This window comes from Pygoscelis adeliae, unplaced genomic scaffold (assembly GCF_000699105.1).
Source record: "Pygoscelis adeliae isolate BGI_AS28 unplaced genomic scaffold, ASM69910v1 Scaffold14, whole genome shotgun sequence".
In the NCBI taxonomy this organism is placed as follows: Eukaryota; Metazoa; Chordata; class Aves; order Sphenisciformes; family Spheniscidae; genus Pygoscelis; species Pygoscelis adeliae.
In genome coordinates, this window is record NW_008825109.1 from 13,303,331 (window position 1) to 13,324,546 (window position 21,216).

Genomic DNA, 21,216 nt, shown 5'->3' on the forward strand with positions numbered 1-21,216 from the left:
ACTCCCTGTAGATAGAACAGCCCTTATACCACAAGACAGAGTAACTTAACTTGATCTAACCCAAGACTTCACAATTCTGTCCATCCTGGCAGACTTCATCACTGTTCCATGCTCTCATTTTACCAATGAGGGAGTAGTTGTAGGGTGATTTTTTTCTAATAACTTGAAAAACCTGCTGCTGAAAATTTTGATTTATTTAGCTTCGTATGGGACTTGAATTGTACCAAAAAAATCGTATGGTTTGAAAGATATCACTGCCTGTTGGATATGATTCCAAATGAACAGTACATGACTTTGCATTGTGTTCAGTAACGTACTGCACAGGATCTCTTAAGTGGTGACAAGTCTGACTAAGGACGTGATTTCTATACAGGAAAAGTATATGATGGATTTGACTATATACCAATATATAATAGAACACTTACAGTGAAAACTACATGTGAAGTGTTTTTAAAACAAAAATATATTTTTATAGGTCTAACAAGAAGCCTAAGCATAACTTCAGTTGACCAATCAATGTTTGAAAAAGCACAAGGAGAGAAAGTTACGTTGCCATGTACTTTTGTACTCTCAGAAGAAGATGAAGGCCCGCTAGATATTGAGTGGGTATTGATACCAGCAGATAATCAAAAGAAGGAACAAATAGTAAGTCTCTACTTTTTTTGGACAGTGTTAATTCACTTGTTTGAGTAGGTCAATGTATGAACTTTGTTACTGACTTTTTAAACTTCCACCTTTTCAGGTTGGGATTGCTTGTGATCGCTTGTGATCTTAAATTATTTTTTTTTTTTAGTCATATGAAATATAGTGAAAGTTTTGGTATAGCAGATTGTGTGAAGAAATTTCTCACTATAAACTTGTCTTCTAAAGGAGAACTGTAAAATTAAAAATGCTTCAGTTACAGAAAATAAATTATGCTTTTGTACCTGCAATATTTTCCTGATTGAAAACTGATTCATGGGAATTTGATTTTAAATGTATTAACTCTTTTCATTAGTTATTAACTCTTTCCTTTCTTCTAAAGCCTTATCAGAAAGATGACTCCTTTTCGTAGAGAGGTTTTACAGAATGAAAGTTAGAGGAATTTTAGACAGTTTTCTTTCAGTTAGAAGTCAATGCTGGCATGCTGCTACTTGGACAGGTGTTTGGTTGGAGTGTTCATTAGAGTACTGTGTGTGATATTTTGAAGATTGAGATATTGGCTATGTCATGCCTCTGGGATTATTTGAAACAGTAGAAAGAAACTGTCAAGAATCTGAAGATACCAAATTATTTTGAACGTTTAAATGCCAAGTGGATTTCTGAATCATATTTCTTTTTTCATAGATAATTATGTATGCTGTAGACAGGATTTATAATCATTATTATGCTGCTATGACTGGGCGGATGCAGTTTACTAATCCTGATCCTAGATCTGGTGATGGTTCATTGGATATCCTGAATTTAAAGTCAGCAGACACTGGCACATACCAGTGCAAAGTGAAGAAGGCTCCTGGAGTTCAAAGCCAAAAAATACAGTTGACTGTACTTGGTAAGATAAGGTTTTTCTTGAATTTTCAGTGACACTTTTTATGTGTTTATTCCATCCTATATTTGATATATAAAATTAAAACTTCTGTCAGGCAAAGCCGTAATGAATCTATGATGATGCACCCATTATTGAGACTTTGTGGGGGGTGGACATCATTCTCTTCTGGGGGATGAAGGGAATAATATTCAGAATAATGAGCATTTAAAAAAATTCTACACGTGGCTTGTATTTCATAGAAAATCTTCCCATGCATAGAAATGGTTTGTTGCACAAGCTTTGCCTTTAGCAAAATGGACTGGCCTACTAGAACACAACTAGTAAGCACTTTTATTGTGGCTATTATTAATTCAATAATACTTTGTTTATTAGTAAAGCCAGCAAGAACTAAATGTTCCATTGAAGGATCACAGGAGATCGGAAAAGACGTTATCTTGAAATGTGCATCACAAGAAGGATCCCCACTGTTGTCTTATGACTGGAGAAGAGTATCTGGCACACAGGAACTTCCTGCCACTTCCATACCGAGTACTGTCAAACTTTATTTATTCTGAAATACTTAAGAAAGATTGCATTTGTATTTTTGGCTTATCTTGACTTGCGAGCATCTCATCCTTAATTTTAGTATAGAGCAGTCAAGATAAGGGTCACTTCTACCCTCTCACTTGATAGTAAAACTGACTTTGAAACAAGTTGGGTTTTTTTGTTTGTTTTTTTTTTTATTCATAGTGGGAAATGTTTCAAGCTTTAAGTTGAGATTCTTACCATTAGGCTGCAGAATCATGCTCGTTTGTGCATGAGTGTTGTGAGTTCTTTTGCTTGGTGATGTTGGCTGCTTTTGTGCGCAGGTGGATGGTGGGGAAGAGTCAGAACAGAGACTAGACCAGTCGTTAGAGCTGCCTTCAGGGAAGTGGAGATAAAAAGCTTGAATTTTATTAGAGATTGAATTGAGGTCTTTACTTTCTGATCAAGTGACAGAACTTCTTCCTTAAAAAGGGGTGCAAGTCTTTAGAAGAAAAGCTATCCAGAGTAAAGAAGAGAAGTCTTACCTCTTCTTACAAGAGCTAGCATCCAGGAAAGGGTTATATGTTACGAATTTTGACTGATGGATCCCAAATTATTATAGTGGTGGTATTGGATTTTTATTGTGAGAACTTAATTGTAGAAGGTTAATTTGTGAGTTTTGGCTTTGTGAAAGTTACTTCAGAATATTTTTTTGGAAAAGTACTGCTCAGTACCAATTCATTTTGATCTTCTTTGTAGTTATGAAAACCTTAAACCTTGAGATAGTGCGTTTTCCTTGCAGATGAAGCAGTTTAAGAATCTGCTTAGAAATAGACATATTTTAACTCGGGTTGTGCAGGACATAAAGGACAAAGTGGTCTTGTTTCTAAAAGTAGCCAAAGTGAATGTCTAGGGGAGAGGGAGTTAAGAACTTGCGTGGTTCTTCCTCATACGGGAAATACTCTTCTTGTTTTCACTGATTCATGTCTCCTACTCTGTCAGCATAGCTAGACTTAGTTGGTCACCCACTGGAGTGCAGTGTTTAGGTTAGATCCACCTCATGTTGAACATAGGTTCTGCAGGCATCTGAGCTGGTTGTGCAGAATTGGTTTAGACAGACAGAAGAGGAGGAGGTATTTCTGGGATGCAGTTAATCTTGTATTTTAGAATTCTGTGTTAGGATGAGAGAATTTGCCCCTTAAGCATCTGTTCCTTTCTGTCTGTAGGCTTAATATTAAAATCAAATGCCGAGGAATAAATTTCTAACAAGGTAAAAAGCTTTTACAAATAACAGTATTTTGTAGTGCGATAGACTTTTGTTTTTATTTGGGTATTTTTAATACGACATTTTTTAGTTAAGATTTCATTTATGTGCTGGACTAATAATTATGTAGTATTGAATATGGAATTAAACTTTGGAAAGTGGTAAACCTTTATCTTTTGTTGTTTGTAGATAAAAATACAGGGGAACTTCTTTTGAAAAATGCCTCTCAAGACTATTCTGGTACATACAATTGTGTTGCCTCAAACAGAGTTGGCACGGATGAATGTTCTGTTGAGCTGAATGTCACCCCACGTAAGTGTTTTCTGTGTAATGGTCATATAGTGTTTTGTGTATTAAAACTGAATAATCTTGATTCTCTAAACTCCTAAAAGGTTAAAAAACCCAACGCTGTTGTGTAACTGATGGTTGCCACTTCCAAGTCTTTACTTCCCAAAATATTGCTTTTTATGCAGAAATCTGTAACTCTTATTATTGTTTTAAATGCATGTGATTGAAGCATTATCTCTGTGATTCAGTGATACACTGTTAACCTGGATCACGTGGAAACATGCTGTTTTTAATGTTGAGTTGAGAGAAAAGAAGTCGGTTGTATAAATTTGACACTTAACAAACAGTATTGTTATTTATCTGTTCTAGCTATAAATACAGCTGGTATAATTGCTGGAGCTATTATAGGAACTCTGCTGGGTGTTTCTGTACTGGTTATTCTTGTCTTCTGTTGCTGTAAGAAACATAGAGAGAAGAAATATGAGAAAGAAGTACATCATGATATCAGGTAATGACATATCTCTAATTTCTGAGCAGTATTATTTGCAGATTAACTTTTAAATGTGTATTTCTGCAAGTAAGATTCTTAAGTTGTGATTTCTGTCTTAATCTGGAAAGCTTATTAACATGCTAACAGCTTGTCAGAGAACTTTTTGTTTTGAATATGGTGTAGTCATGTCTAATTTCAGTAAAGATTTTAAAGGCAATGAATACTTGAAATTTTTTTTAACTTAAAGTAATATGTGAGCCTCTTTTGGCTACTGTGTCAGAATAGAAAGAAACAAACTGAAAATTTGTTTTGTAAGCTTCCACGTAGTAACAGTGACTGAATTCTTGTTCTGCAACTGTTTTTTTGTTTATGTCAGGGAAGATGTTCCACCTCCAAAAAGTCGCAGTTCAACAGCCCGCAGCTACATAGGCAGCAATCGTTCTTCTCTGGGTTCAATGTCTCCCTCAAATATGGAAGGATATACCAAAACTTCATATAGCCAAGTCCCAAGTGAAGACTTTGAACGTACTCCTGGTCAAAACCCAACCTTTGCACCTTCAAAGGTAGCTGCACCTAATTTAAGTAGAATGGGAGCTGTTCCTGTGATGATTCCAGCACAAAGCAAAGATGGGTCCATAGTATAAAATATTATTAATTTAAATGCTGTTTTTTAAGTGTTCGTTGTAAGTATTAGAGAAAACTACTGTGTTCCATCCCTCATTTAAACAATGGCATGCAATTTTCCTTGCAGAAAATGAACAAGTTAGTTTGAAAAGCCACCAATTCTTATTTTTAATTTTAAACTTAGTATATGACAGTCGAACTATTTGCTAAAAGCATTGGAGTTCCTAAATAAATATCGGACACTGCAGGTATTTGGACCTCTGGTCGGTTGCTGAAGAGACACTGTCAGCTGATGTGCAGTTCTGAATATGTAACAGCGAGACACAAGTGAGAAGTAACAAAAGCATTCATATGTAGACCATGAAGTTTCTCAGAGTTCCTGAAATTTTATCCTCAATTTTGGAATACCAGAAATATTTTAATTTGGCCACTGTCTGATGTAGTTGCACAGGGGGCTGAAATACTGAGGACGACTTTGAATTCTGTTCAAACTCTGAGTATTTATGCAGTTCTTTAACTTGGTAATGTTTGTTTGGAGCACTTCTTGAGCTCTTATTTCAGGGGCTACCAGTTGTTTGATTGGTTCAATTAATTTAATGAATCTATTCTGAATTTAAAATTTCAGTGAGTGGAAATGTGACAGGAGACCTTGCAAGCTCTTTGAAACGTGATTTTTTCTGTAATAACTAGTTCTAGTCATGTCAGATAACTTTAATACTTATGTTATCTGATGCAAGAGGCCCTATCGTGTTGTTGGTAGTGGTATCTAAGCTTTAAAAACTATAGGTCAACTCTTACTGTCACAGTAAGAATAACTACGTATCTCTATACAGGTCTGAAGTTAATTGTACCTTGCATTTTCCAAAGCCTGTTTAGATTCTGAGGCAGTACTCTTCTTTCCAAACCAATTACCTAGAAGCTCCATGGGGTTTTAATGAAAGCTGTTCAGTAACTGGCATTTGGTATCTGTCCTCTTGCTCTAACATCACTTTGGAAACATCTTTTCCCATATGCATGTAGGCAGTAGTTAGCTTTTACTTAAGATGCTAATACCTTTCTGTATGAATTTGCAAGGAGTTTAAAGCTCATTTCTCCTTGTTTCTTCAACAGCCCTAAATATTCTTATTAACAGACGTTTAGACTTCTAAGAGCAAGTTTCATGCAACCAGAATCTGAGAGGAAATAGTTACCCAGAATTGTTGATACAAATCTCATGTTTCAAAATTAAAACCCCTTCTTCCCAGTTTTGCAAACTTAAAGCATTACAGGTCGAGCAGAACAATTCCTTATCTTACTTTCACACACGCTTAAGGACTTTTGATAGCTTCTGATGACTGATATTATATACCTGTGGAAGCTGGATTTAAAGCTTAGTGCAGTTTGAATCTCTGTGGATTTTTTTCTTTCTTCCTGTTTTCTACTTTCTTCCTCATCCTGTGTGGGAGGGGGAGTCCCTTCAGTTTGTTCTAGCTATAGGTGTTAAACTGCAAGGTATTTTGGAAAACTCTAAAGGCATATAGTATGTGGCACTGATGTTGATGAAGGAAATACCTGAATAGCCTGTTGAAAGATGTTAGGATTATTTGTATGTAGCAACAGTGTGAGAAAAAACATTTCCCCAAACTTCTAGGTTTAGCATCTGCTTTTTTGTAGCTGCTTATAGATCTGTGATAAATTCTTCAGCTTACTACTTTACTACTAAATGTTTGTCCTATCTGTAGTTAGGTGCACAATTTTTGACTGGCACTATTAATGTAAAGAACATACCCTTCATACTGAATTTAGAAACTTGAATGGATATTAAGTATTCTAGACTTAGTTTTACATTAGGGACTTTTTTAGATTGTAAACTGATACTGTTAGAGATCAGGTTTTTTTATCTTTCATGTGTGCCTTTTCAATAAACTTTGCCTGATTGTAACTTCAGTTTTTATGAAATTTCCGGTGCCTAAATTTACTGTTTGAACAGGTGCTTAGGTGATGGTACAGTTCTTAAAACACGACACTGTGATCTTGATTTCTTGATTCCTATGTACTATTTATACCTCTTCATGCCTATTTTTGGATGTGACCTCAGTGGCTCTCTCTGTATTGTTCTGTATTTCAAAATGTCAGTTACTCCTTCAATTGCTAATTATGATCTAAGCGTTTATATTCCTGAAAACTGTTCAGTTGTTGTACCAGTGAGATGGACAATTGACTTTTACTTGTGTGGTAAATAATAGGTTTAGTAACTGTGCCAAACATATGCTTATGAAGAACAACAGATGAGGAGACATCTTCTTGCATCCAATTATTGTGATAGAAGAGACTTCCGAGATTTTAATCATACACTGATTGTTTACCTTGAAACTAAGGCCTTCCTTAATTAAAAGGGTATAGTTATTATAAATACAAGTGGAGTACAAAACGAAACTGCATCACAGACTGAGAGATAGCTATAAACCTAAGCAACCAGGCAACAAACCTACTGAATTTGGTTCTTAGCCAGCTGTGGACATATGTGAGATTAGATGTGCGTTTTGGTTTTTGTTTGTTAGCTTTTGGTGTGTTTTTTCATGTGTTTTTTTTGTTTGGTTGGTTGGTTTTGGGTGGTTTGGTGGTTTTTTTTTTTTGGTTTGGCCTGAGACCCTGTGCTTTCAGTCAGGTAAGCCCTAGGACACTCAAGAACAGAAACTTATCTCACTAAGGCATACAGAGCAGAGTTTACACATACTTAATGCTCTGTCAGCTTGTACAAAATAATAAATGGACAGAACAGAAGGACAGCGTGATGTGCCCTCAGAGCCTAGCTGTTAGGCTTAGCAGCCTTGACAGTGTCTGTCTATTTATGTAATTGCATGGAAAATAGAAGAAATAGAATCTGACATAGTCCTTATCTGAAATAAAGAACAGCTGACTTGGGGTAAATTTTGCCTCAAGTTGGTATCATCATGCCTTTTTGAATGGATACAACATTACTATGAAAACATAATACTGCTATTATAAATTATTTATTTAGTCAGTAGATTGTTCGCTTACACTGGATTATGATTCTCAAAAGCAGCTACTATAGTTTAGCAATGATTTCTAGCTGTGTAGGAGATGAACTGGTTAAACATGTGAGGTGTCCGATCTTACAGATAACTCTGCTAACAGAACTCTTCTAGGAAGTAATGGCAGCTGATATACCGGTTAGAAGGTGGCATTTTTAATGTCTCATTTCATTAAAAAAAAAAAAGGGGGGGGTGGGGAGGGGTGGGGTGGTACTATTATGTAAATACTCTAAGTGGACTCAAGAAACCTCTAGTTAATGTCATGACTGTAAACTTGCCTGTTGAGGACTACTATATATGGAAGAAAAACCTCAATTTTAGCATGGTGTGAATAAAGTGTTAGACTTGTAATACTGTAGAGGTTACGTAACACTTGTCCATACATTACAAGCGTTTTCATAAACTTTCTGAAATGGATATTTAAAGATATTTGTGTGAAACTTCCTTACCTAAAAATGAATACTTCTTCCAAAACTCTGTAGTGCACAGAAATGCCTTGTTGGAGGGGTAAAACGTGTCTTTTGAAAGAAATGTATGATGCATACATCTCTATCAACTCTGATAGTCGCATTTATGTTAGATGTATGCTTCCTGCTTAATAGTACAAGTAAGACTTCTTAATTGCAAGTTGTTCTGTAATGCTGAATATTGTATATTACTGATTTCCATGATAGGCTTTTGGTTTTGTTCTTAACAGTGTATATTCTGGATCACTTTAGATCTTTGTTCCAGTCTAAAGACGTAATACTATTTGTGTCACTTAAACCTTGTTTTATACACTTGATAGGTGCTTTACGGGACCCTTTGGTTATTGGTCCTCTAGCACTGAGGCACAGCTCAACTGAAATTGGAGCAATAATATTTCCTGGAATCCAAAATGTTACGATGTTACGTTACGCTTCTCATGCACAAAGCATGGACTTGAATACTGATACGAATTTCAGTATGAGGTTTTATATTCACACTTTTGGGGGAATGATATTTTAAAATACAAGTATTGTGAGTGAATTTGTAAAAACAAGATCCAAAATTTTAAAATGCTGTAGTTCCATGACAGACTTGTGTACTTTTTGAAATAAAACTGTTGGAGAAAACAGTAGTCTGTCTTTATTTTAAAGCAGCACTTGTGTATGGTTTCAGGTTTCTCTTTATGTAATTGGAAGTGAACTAATAAATATGGTTGTGTATACCACACTGGCATTAATAATTTTATTTCTTGCTTTTTCCCCCCATTAATTTCTAAGGGAAGTAAAACTTCAGATATTTTAAAACATGCGCTTATTTGTGGTTTCTAATTGTAGATACACAGGTGTAGTGATCCATTTTAAAAACATACCAGAGCGCTCTCAACAGTTATTATGAAACATAAGGCTGGAAAGGAACTTTAGGTTAAATTTCATCCCTCTTTACTTTAGGTAGAACCAAAAAATCCTGAAACTGATAAATTCTTGTCTTTTAAAATTCAAACAAGCAGGTTTACAGCACTCAAAGCATGTTGATAGAATGCTTGGTTTTATATTGTCGGTTAACATGCATCTTTTTTGATTCAAATGGAGTTGACTTGGGATAGTCCCCACCCCTTGGCCTTGCAAACCAACTGATGACTTTCCTTGTCATTTTACCTAAGATTAAAGCAATTTCTCCAGTGTCATTTTGGGCACGTATTTAGCTTTAGGAAACAAAGTCTGGCATGGGCTCTGTTTGTGTTAATGGCATGGATTGTATCATTGGAGGCCTAATTAGTTTACGTTTGTTCATAATGTATGCATATCTTCATATGTTAATGCATACCTGTGCCATGCCAGATGTTACAGCCACTTCTTTGTGTATATATAAAAAAACCTGTTTGATACATGTGTGCACAAGCATATGAAGTTAAATGGAGTACTGGTGGAAAAACCTTTAGGAATTTTTCCTATTTCAAATTAAGACTTTTGCTTAAATACGAAAGGAAACCTAATAAAAATGAAGGTTCAGATTTGTCTCTATCTGTAGAGCTCTAAGAAGCCTTTCTACACCCTTTTAACGTTAACGTCAAGACCTAAGTTCAAGATTTCCGTCCTTTCCTAAGGTGGCAGTTTTGTCACAGATGGCACTTGCGTGCCTCAGCTGCTCCAGGTCTTTTATTTGGAGATGAGATGATTGTGAATCGGAGAAGCTGAGTACCTCCAGCTTGTCTGTGGGAATTCCAGCAAAGCAGCTAGCACTTTCCCGAGACTGTCCTGAAAGAATAGAGGGCGCTTATCATGTGGTAGTTCTACAGAACCTTTCAGGTCCTTACATGTGTATTAGGCAATGCCTTGGAAAAAGTTTCTTAAAAGGTCTGGCTTGCTGGTTTTTTTTCTCTGAACATCTTTGTGTACTTTGAGCTTACTATTTCCAATTTACTTCTCAGATGGAGAAGCTTGGGTTCGTTCAAGCTCTATGATAATGCTGATAGGCAGTTAATTGTTAGACTGTTTCAGGAACAGTAAATGCCAGCAACTAAGCCTTGCTTTCTTGTGTGTAAAATCCATAAAACAAAACCAGAAGAGCTTGTGAAGAAAATAGCTGATCGAGGAGGAAAAGCAAGAGTAGAGTGAAAGAAGCTATGAATGTTGCCAACTCTTCCAAGTCTCAGCTTATTCTAAGATTACCTTTCACTTGTGGGATGACTGTAGGTGATGGCTCACAACATCAAGACTTGCATCTTAACATAAAAATAATGTGTGTACTTGGGTTATGATGATTCTGTTGCTTTTTTTTAAACTTGCTTTAGGCTTTTTGCAGAATGATACAGGCTCAGCTATCGGGAGAAGAATATGAGCCTTTAATTTTGTAAAATAACCACTCTGGCAGAAAACCGGCCTGGAGGATTGCATTGTCCCTGCTTCTGACTTCCATTCAAAGTCAAGTTTCTGAAAATAAGGATCCTTTAAGGATCCTTTGATTTTTATATTGTTGTAAGTCAATGTTAGTGTTGCCCTCAAAAGTTGGAGTTTTGAAGTCCTCAGCTTTCAGCTGTTGAGTACTGGCCAGGTTGCTTTGAATATGCAAAGTCAATAGCATTTAGCGGCGGCAGCTGCTAGCTGGGTCCTCATTTTTAGTGGATCAGCAGAGTCATTGACATTTCCTTGTTTTTTTTAGACAGCATTGACCAGATGAAGGAGAATTCTACCGTATTATTCAGGAAACATGAAGAAAGCTGTGCAACTCATATACAGGAACCTTGTATGATGTCAGGATTGCTAGATGGCTTTATACAGAAGTTGAGCGTGTTGGTTACACAATTTGCTTATGTAACAATTTTAAAACATGGCAGTATTAGAAGAGACATTAACATCTGAGAGCACATCACTTTACCTTCAGTAACCTAATTTTTTCCTCGGGGGATAAACCTCTGGAGGCAGTATGTCTGCTGGGAAGCGCAGAAAGCTGTGTGATGCAGTGACAGTTGTCCCACTTCTCAGGGCTGGATGCTGTGGTTCTGTGAGCTGCAGGCAGGCAGGACGAAAGTTGAGTGCTGTACCTGAAAGGTATTGGACTCTCTTCCCAGAGTACTTTTCCTAATTGTAAAATGGGGAGAGGAAAGCAGCGAGTCTGATCAGGTTGTGGGGAATTTTGTAGGAGGGACCTGAATTCTGGAAACACAAATGGACTGTCCAACTTCTTGAAGCCTTTCTCTACTCTGGTTTCCAGCAGCATCTGATTTAGGGGTTTTCAGACAATCTGCAAAACCTTCTTGCGTTTAGAGTTCCTTATATAGCCAGCATATCTTCATTGCTTAAATTCCAGGGTCTTGTATTCTTCCTACCATGAGGTAATTTCTGTATATGATGCTTTTGGTTATATTATTGCGAACAATACCATATAAAGAAACAGTCAGAAACCGTAGACTAAAGTCTCCTGAACACCCCACACAGGGCAAACGGTGACAGCAGAGCTGCTCGGTGCTCTGGGCCCAAACATCTCCAGGGGTGCAGCGGTCACTGAGGTTAGCTAGCAGTTTGTTCAGAATGTGGTATCAAGGAATAGTACATCAGATGGTAAAGAGGTAAAGAAGTAATTTCATCTACTATCATTAGTATAATGGCTTCCAATTATGTCAGTTTTGCAAATTACGTTCTGTGTGAATAGGAAAGAAACTGAGATTTTGTTTCTTGTGGCCAGTTACTGCTGTACAAGTGAAGTAACACCTTTCTGTAGCTTATGATTTGGCCTGCTCCATGATTTGTGAGTGAAACTATTATCCCATACAGGAATCTGAATCTCCTTATTTCATATCGCTTGGTAATGGTTTACTTGTTAAACAGCAGTCAGGATTAGTCAAATTTCACAGAAGTTCAAGTGTGCAGCAGAGCATCCGCTCTTGATGTTTAAGGTCTCTGACAGCAACCAGCAGCAGCACCAGCTCACAGCACCTCGCTAGTCATCTGAACGGGTGGTGTTTCTAAGAAAACATCGGCTGAAGTCAAAACACTTGTGCTGTGCCTTACTTAACTGTAGGAGATCAAGATAAAATTGTTCCTTAAGATTTCCATTTACTAGTAGAATAGCTCAGGTGGGAGGGGCACTGATGCCCTTAAACCAGAAATAGAGACAACTGGTGGTAATACATAAAGCTACTGAATTGCTTGTGACTGCTAAAGAAGATGACAACTCTGGGGCACAGCTGGTGGTTTGTGGAACATGTCAAAAAGCTTATGTTGTGGCTGCTAGCACCGAACTTCTTACCCGGATAAATAAAATGCCCTTCCATGTCACTTCCAATCCTGTAACTGTCAAGAGCAGAAACAGTTCATCTAAGCTGTAAGAGCTGTGAAATACAAAAGAAAGCTTGCAATTACTTTAATGTATCTTTCCCCGTTTCTTGTTGGTACACAAGAAAAATTACAACTTACTAAAAGGACACAGCTTCAAACGAACTGTTTGGTCTTGCCCTGGTTTTGTCCTTGTATTCTGTAATTCAGTATGAAATTGCTTAAGAACTGCAGCATCATCTTCTCTTGCTTCAGACTTGCGCTGTGGTTTGGGTGACCTCTTTACGTAACCTATTTAATTTAATTACCTTGTATCCCTATTTACGATGAGAAAACTCACCGTGTTTAAAACACAGAACTTCAAAAAAAAAAAAAAAAAGTTATGGTCTCCCATACCCTCTCCAGCCCACTTGGGAAAGAACATTTTTATGGCTGAATACCAGTGCTTTGTATTGAAACAAAGTAATAAATTCTGTGTTTGGGAATACCGGCCGCCCTCTTGCGGCTGAGGCTCGGGCAGCCTGCGGCCCTTTCTCTGCGGCTAAACGCGGCCGTACGGCCCTGCTGGTGGCTTGCGGTGACTTGCGAAGACATTTTAGGTTTTCCAGCAGAAAGCAAAATAACCTTCTTAGGTGCCGGAAAGTTATTTTCTTGTTCCTTATTCGGGAAATCATTTAGGTAAGAAAAGGGTTATTGTCATCTGTATCAATTAAGATGTTTTTCTGTATAAGCTCTGACAAAAAGCTGTAAACTGTACAGAGATCGTTAAAGGAAACGTACAGCTGAGGTACGAATGTAGTTTTTGATAGGTTTGAACAGCTGTGGTGAGAAACGCTGTACTTATATTACCTTTACACACACTATATTGCTAGGTGAGAAGTACATACTTCTGCACCCCTTTTATTTACCAAAAAAGAAAGCGTAACTGAAGCTTGATTGACCAGTATGGACCAGAGCTTAGAGTTAGTCATTAAAATGTCTACTTTCCTCGGACTGAAGTTAAGGTCACCAACGATGTTTCTTCATTTGCAGCTTATTCAGGAAAAAAAACCCTCGGACAGGTCGCAATTGTATCTGTTGGTTTTCTTTTAGGAGCAAGACAATGGAAATTGTGATTCTTGTACAGATAATGTACAGTTGTGATCATGCTAGACTTACATACTTGAAAGGCATTGAAGTTCTAAACATTGATTATATTATTTTAAAATCAAGGTTATGTTGCTACTTCAAGAATTTTAGGTGTATTATTTAAATATAAAATATGCATATCAGTGTGATTTTTTTTAATAGCGCATGAACTGGGTGGGCAGGCAGGAGTCTCAGACAACCCACTAAAATCCTTTATTCCTGGATGAAAGAGCTGGAAGGAGTGTTAGCTCAACAGTCCTTTTTGTTGCCTGAATTAGCATAATTTCCCTGCCCCTGGTGTTACCTGGGCAAGCCAGGGTTTTAATCAGCCCTCTGAGCGGGGTATCCAACTGACAGTGAAAATTGGGTCATTATATTACACACGCGAATTTTATTCTGACAACATCCCGTGTCTGTGCCAGCCATGTTAACTTGCTGCTGGCTTTATGGTTTGTATATGGGGGGGAAATTGTTGAACATGCGGGGAAGCTTAGGACATCCTTCATGCTTGACATGGCAAACAGAGGTCACTCACCTCCAATAATAACCATAATAAAAGAACCCCAAGGCAAGGGAGCCTGATTAACGAAGGGGAGGATTAGGGTTGATGTCCTGGCTCTGTCATGATTTAGTCATGTGATTTTTTTTTTTTTTTTTTTTTTTTAGCATTGACATCTCCTTATTCCTCAGCTTCCACATCTGTTAGAATGGAGATAGTTCTGTGGACTTTTGGAACTAGAGTTTCGCATTGCACTGTCATTTTTTAAAAGCTATCCTTGAGTCTTTTCAGTCTTCACCTGCTGCCCATCTAGTGCTTATTTTCACTTCTTTCATAATCACAGAGAATTTTCAAATATATGTGTTTAAAGATAGTTGCCTTGGTCAGAACATCTGTGGTTGTCTCTGTCTCCTGCTGTTTGCTGTTCTTTAATTCTGTCCTGACAATAGTCACTCTTCCAGTACTTCTAGTGCTACCTGGGTATTTCAAGTTGTAGTAAAAATAATAGTAGGGCAGATCTCATTAGGCAGCTTCCTGAGGGTGAAAGATCCCCCAAAGCCCATTGCCAATGCGAAGGCAAACTTGTTTCCCCTGGAGGCTTTGTCAGAGATCCCAGCTTGGATGCCTGCTTGGCGTCACCTCGGAAGGAGGCAGCTTCTCTCTCCTTCCACTCGACAGCGTGTAGGAGAGAGTATGGACCTGGGCTGGTGTCCCTCATCGCTCAGCTGGGTTACTTGATGCTCCCTCACCACCCCTTTCCCTGCTGCTCACTTACTAGTGTGTTGGAAAGTATTCTCAGGATAAGGTAGTTCATCCTATTTATTTTGCAAATACAGAATCAAGATGTGTCGAGAACTTCCCTTCATTGTTACTGATATTGGAGGTACCTAGCCCTGTATACTTACACCGCCAGGCTGAGTTACATAGAGAGAGATGTAAAGCTCCTTCTTGCCGTCATTACATTGGCCCTGTCAGCAACAAATTACTCCTTGTGTTTGGCTTTTTAGACAACTTTCCTCCGCCTGCAGCTTCCCACTTACGTTGGTGGCTGACCTTCCTCTTTATGTTACATGCCGCCTTTTTATTTCTGATTGCTGGGTTTATTTCACCACTGAATCAGGATGGATTTTTAGACAGTTTTTCCCTTTTCTGAGTATAGTATGTTGCTATTAAACACGCTTTTGTGGAGGGTCGTTCCTTTTACTGATCTTTTCTATTATAGTTTTTGTTCCTAACCAGTTTTATTCATTTGTGTCTGGTTTAGGCATTAGGCACTTTAAACTAAATACACCATATATTGTATTTTAGACCGGCCCCTGTTTTTCCAGCTGATATGTAATAAGGTTATGATTGCAAGTACCTGGGCAGACAGCAGTTTCTCATTAATTGATATTTTTCCTTGTGAGATCCAAAAGAGTTACCACATCCTGTTTGTAAGTTACAACACTGGTGGGTGGAATTTTTTTTTTTTTCTTTATCACAGCTGCATGAATAACCTCTAGCTGCATGCTAGGGTTCACTTGCCAGACTGCATTTTTCTTTACTTTTTTTTTTTGGTAGGGATTTACTTAGGTGAGAAGGGAAGAAGAAAATCAAGACTGAAAGTATCAGGACAGTGCAGGCAAAGGAGAACAGATTATGTTGTATTTGTTCCCTTTTGCCCTTATAGCTCATTTAAGCATCTGATTTTTAAAAACTTTTGCTTTTCCAAACAACTGGGAGATCAAAAGCTCTCGCCCCATCCCAGCTCACCTCAGTGTGCCATATAGCAGATTTTTTTTTTTCTTCATAAGCAGAGTATGTTAATTGTCTCTTGACTCATTCATGAAAGGGAGTGAACAGGACGTGCTTGATGGAGAGCCGTCGTTACGTGAGCCCCTACTTGCACGCCTGCCTTATCCCTGCAAATAGCTAGATTTATAAACGTTTTGGCATATAAGAGCTCTGTTTCTTCAGGCTTTTCCAATAGAGTGGGATAGGATGAACCGTGTGGGGAGCAGCTTAATCTTTATTTAGAAGGCATATGTTTACTAATTATTAACGAGTTATCTGTTCGAGAGCTATTAATGCAAGAGGTCGGGAATAGGAGTGTTGTGTTAGCTGTGGTGCAAAGACAGGAATACAGGCAGAAAGGACACTTCTCAGTGTTCAGTCCCAATTAATATGCCTTTTACAGAGCATCAGCTAATTTGATCAAATACAATTTCAGGCTGATACTAGGGTTCTTGTTCCTGTGATACTAGAGCTGAGGATAGATGTATTAGGTTAGGGTGGGAAATAAGTTCCAGGAGAAAAAAAAAAATTATGCTGCCAGAATCTTCCAAAATGGAGAAAATGTTAGATAAATAATCCTGAAAATACACTTTTACAATGTTACATTCCTTAAAAGAAAAAGTATATAAACAATAGCCAGAATGAAGCTGTAAAACAGATTCTCATGCTAGATAACAGCTTTAAATAGAAAGAAGGCAAACGTGTTTTAATGCCAAGCAGTACTTGGTACTGATTTGAGTTATGCTTCCAAGCAAAGTTGTGTGAAGGTACTCGATTATTTTTACTGTCACGTGCAACTGGAAGATTTTATTTGATGTGTAATTCTAATTGCAGAGTGACACTTTGCAAGGAAGAGAGTGAGGTGTTACAGAGGTAGCCTGAGTCAGGTTTTTTTAATTACTGGTCTTACGGAGAAACTATTGTGGCATTGAGGCATGTTTTAAAAATCTGTGAGGACTGGTATAGTACTACAAAAGCCTGTAATAAGCTGAAATGGTGGAGTAAGAAAATGAGATGTTTCCAGTAGATGCAATATATCCATATACATTTGTGGATTATTAATTAGGAAGAGTTGTTTTTGGTTAGAATATCATGTTTGGAAAATTAATATTGGTGACTATCAGCAGAGTTTGAGTACAGGCAGCATATAGAAAAGGCAGTTTTGCAGCATGGAGTGGTAGCAAAATGCTTAGTTATCATTTTTCTTACAATATCAGTCTTGGAATATTAAGTCAAAGAATACAGAGCTGATGAAGAACTGTAACTGGAACAAAGAATTATTTTTTACTATCTTTGTGCAAAAAAGTATCCCCAGAAAAAGTCAACAAAAATAGTCGAGGAACTAGAACTGACTTCTAAGGAAATGGTGAAACAACCAAGTATGCAGATTGGGATGAGTCTCTGGATTCTTTGAGAAAACTGAGTGTTTATAGCAGTAAACAACAAAAATGTGTGGTTCTTCATTAATTCAAGTTACTGGTATGAAACTGAGGAAAGAGACATCTAAGCAGACTTTGACAGATACCTACTGCCATCAATTTTTAAAGTTATGTGCTGGGAAATCTATGAGGATTTTCCAATAACCTAGGTGAAGATACTGAAAATTTGCTATTAAGTTAAGCTTACGGTCATTTACAGTCCAGTGATAAATGGAGTCAATTTGCTACACCACTGCACTGGTTTTCTGCAAGACACTGGTATAAACTCTAATCTGAATGACCGTAACTTGGGTGATGATTGGAATCGTGCATTTAATTACTGTATATTACAGTATCTAGCCTCTTGTTAATATAGATTAATATAGATTAATGATATTCTTTCTTTTTATAGTATGACATCGCACACAAGATTGGTGACATAACAGTGGTATAAACATGAAGAACCAGGCATCATTTTTTGCATGAGTTTCAAGTCTGGTGAAACTGAAGTACATTATGAAATGAAGTGCTGGTTTTTTACTTGATCTCACTTTAGATTCAAGATTGTTAAGTAGGCTGTATTCAGTTTTGTAAGTACCAAATTTTCTCTTTTACGTGTTTTTAATGCAAAGTTTACAAAGTGACTACCAACATTTTTCTTGCTAGTTCTGTATTTTGAAAAGTGTGCATAATCACTCCTCTCTGCCCCACCACCACAGAGATTCAAAAGCTCGTGAGGTTAACAAAATCAACTCAGGTAGTAGAAAATACAGCCTTAAGCAGTGGGGCATTGAAAGAGATTGTAATCCGAAACAGAGTAGTTTTGGGTTTTCCTAGCTTTCTGGTCTGCTGATTTGATAGGAAGTGTATCATCTATTCAGTGCTGTAGTGATACCAACGAGGTCTTAAAACCTGTGTGTGAAATGTGCTGTATTTTAAGACTGTATATATTTTATAACACTTAATAAAACATACTTGAACGTTACAGTTAACGCATGCTTCAGCATAATCTGTTAATGCAGGTGTTGTGGTAATTCACGCCTGTACACTGCCTCGTTCCTTCTGCTCCCCAGCTTACCCTGCAGGAGACCAGAGGGAAGAAGAGCACGCCCTTTAAACCAGGCTAGTTACGGGGTCCTTGTTGCCTCCTGCGACGTGGAGACTTTGGGTATTGATTTCATAATGAAAATATTAATCTACCTAACCATGTAAGGATGAGACCACTGTAGACTGATCCCGTGGATGGGAGCTTAGTAATTAATTTTCGGAGCCTGGTACCCCGCTGGCACTTGGGCATTTTTGGTAACTCGTTATCTGTCACAGTCCACATAAATCAGCACCCTGAAGGACCCCCCCGGCGTTTAGGAAGTAACGGTGAGCCTATGCAAACCTAAACCTGTCTTTGATCAACTACATCTTTCTGTGCTCTTGAGAAATACTGGGTGTATGTGCATGTGCTGGTTCTTTGCTATTGTAAATATGTAGATACGAATTTAAACCTCAATCCATATCTGTTATGCTGTGGTCTGAAGGCAACCGTATAATCCATTGGTGAAACTGGTGGTTAAAATGCTGAAAAAATATGTTACCTATTAAATTATTTTTGCTTCTGTTTTTGAGAGGAGCGCAGCTAATTCTAGAATAAACTCAAACTCGGATGCTTTTCACCAAAAGATCCATGTAATTGGTTTTGCACATGAAAAAACAAGTAAAACCGTCTAAGAAAATAGTAATATCTTCATAAGAAAAATGAAGGAGGGGAGGGTTTCTAAATGTCACATGTTTAAGTAGCCAATTTAAAAAAAAAATCATTGCATATCTAATTTAAGTTCAATATTATAATTACAGAAAAGGTACTTTGCCCTTAAGAAGCACTTGATTTTATGCCAAAACACATTCCTCACTCTCTCCTTTGACTCCATGCTGCCTAAACTTGTCTGTGAGTGAATCTGGCAAGTAATTAATCAGGGTAAAATTCCATTGGGATCAGTATGAAAGTTGCCTGGTCAAGAAGCAGCAACTGCCTGTTTAGTGTATGTTCCGAAAGGTAGTGATTTATAGATATAACTTAACTTTTTTGCTACAGCGCGCTCCATATAAGATGAATAAGTGTCTTTCTTCCCTGCCTAATGATCACCATCATCTAAGTGCTTAACTGCTGGTGTTTTAGGAAGGGAGGAAAAAGGTAGGAATTACTGTGCAAGCTTACAGTTTTTTTAAAAACTGAGTTTTGAAAAAAAAGTCCTTTTTTTCCCAGAAAAATCTGCAAAACTTGATGGACCAAAGTATGTTCTTGAAGGAATAAGTGAAATAAACTAATTTTTGTACTCGAATTCCTACCTAAATTAACTTTTCATAAGTATACATTTTAAGTAAAGAAGTATGTAACAAATGCTGTCATTGAAGTTAAATGTGTCTCCATTCTGCAAAGAAATTTGCATTTTGTTTTTCTTCAAGACTCTAGTAACTACACAACTACTTTGTCATCTGTCTCATGAGTTGTTTGGCTAATCCACATGTTCTTACCAGATGTCCAGATAACAATACTGAGTCTTTTGAAAGGTACTGTGTGTTGGGTATTTAGTCCAGGAGTCTACCCCAGTGAGGCCACCAGGTAAGTGTTGTTAACTTTATGTTGCTGTGGCGTAAACAGGGTACAAGTTTGAAAGCTTCCCTGATGCCACACAGGAAGTCCGAAGACTGAGGCTGACTCTCAATCTGCTTTCTGCCACCTTTCTCAGGCTTGAAAGAAACAACAATGAAGCCTGGAGGTCATGCCTGTACAGGTTATCGTGACCAGGTGTCTGTTTAGGACTGATTGTAGATGTCAGGAGGCATTTTTACTTGGTTATAGATGAATTTTTCAACCATTTATCCTTTGTATCTAATACGCCAAATAGCTTGGTCATGCACGGTCAGCGGGTGGAAAACACCCTGGCTCTTGTGCCAGCACTATTAAATGACAAGAAGTAGTGCGTTTCACGTACCTTAACTTCTTGCCAGGAAAGTTCAAGCAGGTGCTTGTTTGGTAACTGTGCTCTTGTCCACACCCAAAAATATCTCATCTGACGCTTTATAGGCAAGCTAACCGGCCTGGACCTGGAGAGTCAGACAAAGCCTAAATGTTGCCTATACTCGGTAGCCTGCATCTTTGCGGCAAAACAGATAAACTAACTTGCAGTGCTTTCCCACCATCCCTGCGTAATACGTTGTTCTATCAAATGGGAATTGTTAGATCGAGCTGATACTTTACTCCGTTTAGTTCAGACCACTTCAGTTTCGTTTCTCCCAAAGCCGTTATAATTACAGATGTCTGAAGAGTAACACTGTGCTCATCCATTCTCACGCTTACTGGCATCTTCTTTGTGGTTACCGAGCCCTGCAGTCGTGTAGACCTCTAGGTTTGATGTAGGCTTTGGAAAATACATGTTGCAAGCTGTTACCACGATCGGTTATGTGGTTTCAGACTGCCTCGGTGGTGTCTCGCACGCTGTCTAGGGTTTAGGGCGAGCCAGGTAGTTCACCAGATGAACTTTCCCATGGTCTAGGGCCTGATTCGGATTCAAACTTTGCCCTACAGGCAATGTGGCTGCAACAGGCTCAGAAATGGGAAAATCTATGCCAGTGCAAGGCAATTTCACATTGCCACAGCTGTATCCATGCCTGCATTTATATCATTGTAAGTATTTGCATAAAATTAAGAAACCTCAAACCGTGACTCTAGCATATGCATTTTGAATGACAGAGTTCAGCATGCTACAGAAAGAATTGGCCTAGCCTGTCTGGCTCTTGGCTTTTCTTTCCTGGCCTTGGGCTACCTCCTATCTTGTCAGCATAAGCGTTGGTGCAGCTGCCGTGAGCCACATCAGAGACATGATATTGTTTAAAATTGCTTACATATGGTGTAGTGTAGTTTCAACACGGTT

At 37.9% G+C, this 21,216-nt stretch overlaps 1 protein-coding gene across 1 annotated transcript; it reads left to right on the forward strand.

Moving 5' to 3' along the window:
* Positions 1–479: 479 nt before the first annotated feature.
* Positions 480–18,277, forward strand: CXADR (coxsackie virus and adenovirus receptor). Its single transcript, XM_009327792.1, has 7 exons — positions 480–645; positions 1,327–1,531; positions 1,901–2,056; positions 3,486–3,608; positions 3,954–4,092; positions 4,451–4,637; positions 17,703–18,277. The coding sequence occupies exons 1-7, from the start codon at positions 517–519 to the stop codon at positions 17,742–17,744; spliced, it is 981 nt and encodes a 326-aa protein (XP_009326067.1). The 5' UTR covers positions 480–516; the 3' UTR covers positions 17,745–18,277.
* Positions 18,278–21,216: the final 2,939 nt, after the last annotated feature.